Source organism: Wasmannia auropunctata, unplaced genomic scaffold (genome assembly GCF_000956235.1).
Source record: "Wasmannia auropunctata unplaced genomic scaffold, wasmannia.A_1.0 LD336090.1, whole genome shotgun sequence".
NCBI classification, from domain to species: Eukaryota; Metazoa; Arthropoda; class Insecta; order Hymenoptera; family Formicidae; genus Wasmannia; species Wasmannia auropunctata.
Window position 1 is genome coordinate 167,729 of NW_012026800.1, and position 4,032 is coordinate 171,760.

At 43.8% G+C, this 4,032-nt stretch overlaps 1 protein-coding gene across 1 annotated transcript; it reads right to left on the reverse strand.

Annotated features, from left to right (window-relative positions):
• Window positions 1–391: 391 nt before the first annotated feature.
• On the reverse strand, window positions 392–1,738 carry LOC105448006 (uncharacterized protein F54H12.2-like). Its single transcript, XM_011686364.1, has 2 exons — window positions 932–1,738; window positions 392–739 (listed from the first exon to the last, which is right to left on the reverse strand). Exons 1-2 carry the CDS (start codon window positions 1,736–1,738, stop codon window positions 392–394), a joined length of 1,155 nt encoding a protein of 384 aa, XP_011684666.1.
• Between the last annotated feature and the right edge of the window lie 2,294 nt (window positions 1,739–4,032).

The following is a 4,032-nucleotide window of genomic DNA, read 5'->3' on the forward strand; positions in this document are numbered from 1 at the left end:
ATGCCGTGATAATTTCGCGAAAGCCAATTATTTTCACGTCTTGCACTCTCGGGTAAATCGTCAAATACACATGGCGGCAGCAGAATCCAATGCCCGATGAACGGCGAGTTAATCGCTAGAAGTGCGACTTCCTTTGGAATAAACTTCTCGGCAGCATCGCGGAAACCCTGCATCTCGATAACTATATCCATGGTGTTATTCAAAATTTTTGCTATGTATACTTAAAACTTAATACTTTTCAAGTCAAGTGCGGCAACGTCCGTGTCTCGAGCGTAACTGAATCTTTTTCGAAGCAACTAGCATTATCCCGGTAAAATGTCGGTGATAAATGAAAATAGTGGGGGTAATAATGCGGTGTTGCTGAATATTATTTAGGTTCGATGTGAAAAGTCTAACTGGAAAAATCGACAATAACTTGTCGAGAAGAATCGATTTCCAGAACATTATCGAACTCTGCATAAACGATACAATTGACGGTCGCCTCGAGAGGCTTGTCGAATCGTACTTCTAATCGCATGCTGCCGTGTTTCACAAGATTCCAATGGCCGGCGCAATTAGCGGATAGATCGGGAGTAAGATCAAAAGCGAAGAGGCAGTATCCTCTGTAATAATCCTCTCTATTAATAGAATTACCCTCGTTCAAAAAGTGAATGCCCGTACCCGAGAAGAGAGTGTGATAAGCTTCAACGTAGAGCTCTGCGCCGTTCGCAAAGCTCGGCTGTAACGGTCTACTAGGAACCTGCATACCATCGACGTAGAGCGAAAAGAAATTTATTCCGTAATTTTTGAAATTAAACGGATTTAATTTTCTATTGCCATTAAACGCTTTGTTATCAACAAAGCCGACTATTATACGTTTCGGTAGCTGACCTAGTATTAAATTATCTATCGATTCTCCGACGAGGCCAGAATGTATCGTGAATGTTTTTACCTCGACTCTCGTGAGCGGATACTTAGCGGTGGTTTTACTCAACATTCTCGCATGTGCGAGTAGCACACCGGGGCTTATTTTCGCTCTTCTTACGAGCAGACTGGCGTCTAGAATTCGAATTTTCGATAGCGAATTAGTCTCCATTAAGCAAAACGCGTCTTTTGAACGAACGAGTCTCACTCTAACTTCCACACCGTTAATTAAAAATTTATCTTGATTGAAAACGTCGCAGTGAAGATGGCCGATGAGATCTAGCGCACGTTTTGATTGAATGTAGTTTGCGCGTCTTTGAAGTGCTGGATTGCCACCTGCTTCTATCGAATCGTCCATGCTTCCGGGGAGATCTTCGTCCCATAGGGCGGAGGTCAGATGGGAGGTTTTTGCGGGTGTAGCATAATTTAATAATGCCTCGATGTACGCGCGGTATGCGTAAGCGTTGTTTGCTGGTGACACGAGCTTTTGATTGAAATAAACATCGATTTGATTGAACATGGAATGTAGTAGATGATTTACGGGGCCTACTTTGGGCACAATGGTAGCGCTGCCAGAGGCAACGCCTTCTCCGGACGCTGCGGCGGCGGTGCTTTCTACCCGTATACGTAGACTCAGCAGGGTGTGAGTGAGATCCAGGTAGTCTTCTCCGTGCCCGGGTATGACGAATTCTACAGGCGCGTCGTCCGCGAGCGATGTTACTGGTTTGTAATAAATCCATTGTGAACTTTCAATGCTGGTTTGCGTAGGCGGAATAGAAAAGAGATCGAGCTCGCTTTTTAAACACTCGCTCGAGTGGGTATGGAGAAAGGACATATTTTACTCTCTCTCTCTCTCTCTCTCTTTCTCTCTTTTTCTCACGATGTATAGTGTCGATTATGAGAATATGTCTGACACCCTGCGATTTTTCTTCCCCCTATTTCTGCGACGTTTCGTAACGGATGATTTTTTGCTTTTTCTTCTTACCGTACGAATTTTCTTCTTCAAAGCCTTCTTTTTACTCTTTTTTCGTACACTACTTTTTATCAATTTTTTTGCCTGTCGGCGTTTACGGTGCGCGGAACTGCTTGCGAGGCGAGTAAGCTGGCTGACGTGAGGAAACTGAAGCGACGTGGTTTTTGCGGGTATTTTATATCCCGATCCCCTCATTAGGCTACTTATTTTTTCTTCGGCTTTTCTCTTGAGATTACCTCTTGATTCCTTGAAGCGCGTTGCGACCGCTTCCTTCAGCGGTACATTGTTTTCGATGTCATCCATTACATTAACTCCCGCGCGTAAAGCTTCTTTACCGACAGCACGAGCACCTTTGCTCAGGTAAGGTAGTATTCTTCTAAATAATCCACCGAGAAAACTTCCGATTCCATGGCCACGTTGATACGGCGATCCGACGAAAACGCGCGGAATTCCGCCTCGTCTGGCTTCGCTTGATGTATCGAAATACTCGCCGTACTCCATCGCAGAATTTATTTTTGCCAACTCTCTCTCTCTCTCTCTCTCTCTCTCTCTCTCTCTCTCTCTCTCGAAGTAGATGTTCAGTGCCGGCTTAATTGTGTACACACAGATGCGCGTTAATGCACACGTTTAAAGTGCAATATCACCGTCGACGTTCCGGAATTGAATGGTATTCTTTCACCAAGATGATCTCTTATATCTATTTCGATTCTACGAAAATTTGTTTGTCGCACAGGGATATAATTCAGTCGAGAAAAACGACTCACCAGAACCGTACCGTACGCGTAATTATGTTCACGTATCTCGACCGGCACAACGCGGAGAAGTGGAGTTCGCACATCACCGGTTATATAAGGCTCGCAAATATCGCAATAAACAAACATTTTATCGGGAATACCGCTCCATAGACTATGAGGTTCGCTAGCCCAGAAATGTTTGAATTTCTGGTCATTTTTAGTCGGAAAATTGAACTTGAGAAAATTTACTTTTTCAGTTAGCCTTTTGGAATTAGCTTTAAATATCTCAAACTTGGTAAAAAACTCAGTTTCCTTAGCAAGGTCTCCCGCCAAACCTAACATACGAATAATATTATCAGGAAAATTTATAAGATGAATCGAATTGCATTTATTGTCACAGCTAACGTTTATACGAATGCGACCTCCTCTCGCCTCAGTTAGTTCAAAATTAAAATGTGATAAGCTGGTTTTGCACGCCATATTAATCGCTAGAATAAGCTCCTGTATATTTTTGTAAATTCCTATATTTATTACAATTTCTTTCGGTGCAAACGCAGCATTCACCTTCTCGTCGAGTTTGAGCTCGTAGAATTTGATCTTATTTTCACCGGGACGCACGTGTAAGAAAGTACAGGGAAATTGAATCTCGCTTAGCGCCACCTCCCACTGGCCATGCAAATGTATAGAATGTGGCAGTTCCGTAATGAAGGAAGAGGTTGTATTATCGGGAAAATGCTTCATACTGCTATTGCTCGGTAGAACCATGTGAAATTGTTCCTTCTCCATCTCGAAGAGAAATTAAATTCGAAGCAGCGATCCAAGAATCGAATTTACTGGGATATCCGCGCCAACTAACTAGCACTTGTTTATTAGCGCCGCGGCCTCTACTCTTTATCACGCGATCGACGATAAATTGTTCTTCCTGCAGGTTTTTCTCAACTCGGGCTAATTCTTGTTCATAAAAAATACCGTCTACGACTTCTCCCGCTAAATCAGCTAATTCGTACACGGGCAGTTTTCGCTAAACGAGAACGCGATGAATTCGAAATATCTCCTCGCTCCAGCGCGCTTCGTATCCTTTTTCGAAGGCAGCTTTCGCGCTACTGATACTACGCACGAAATCGCCGACGCGGAATTTAACCTTTCGCCCGTGATTCTCGCTCGACATTTTGCCCTTTGGCCAACGACGAGTTATATTTTCGCGTGCGATACGTGCGTTTTCTCTCGTAACGGTCGCCGGTTGCATTCTGGTGGACGAGTGTCGCGTGTGATTGTAAGCTCGCACGATATCCTGTAAAACATCGAAGTAACAACGTGCATTTTTATGTGTGAAATACCGCCACATTTGCTCTTTCAACGTTCTGTTGAAGCGCTCGACGATGGCGGCTTTGACATCCAGATTGCGCACTACATGAAAACGAA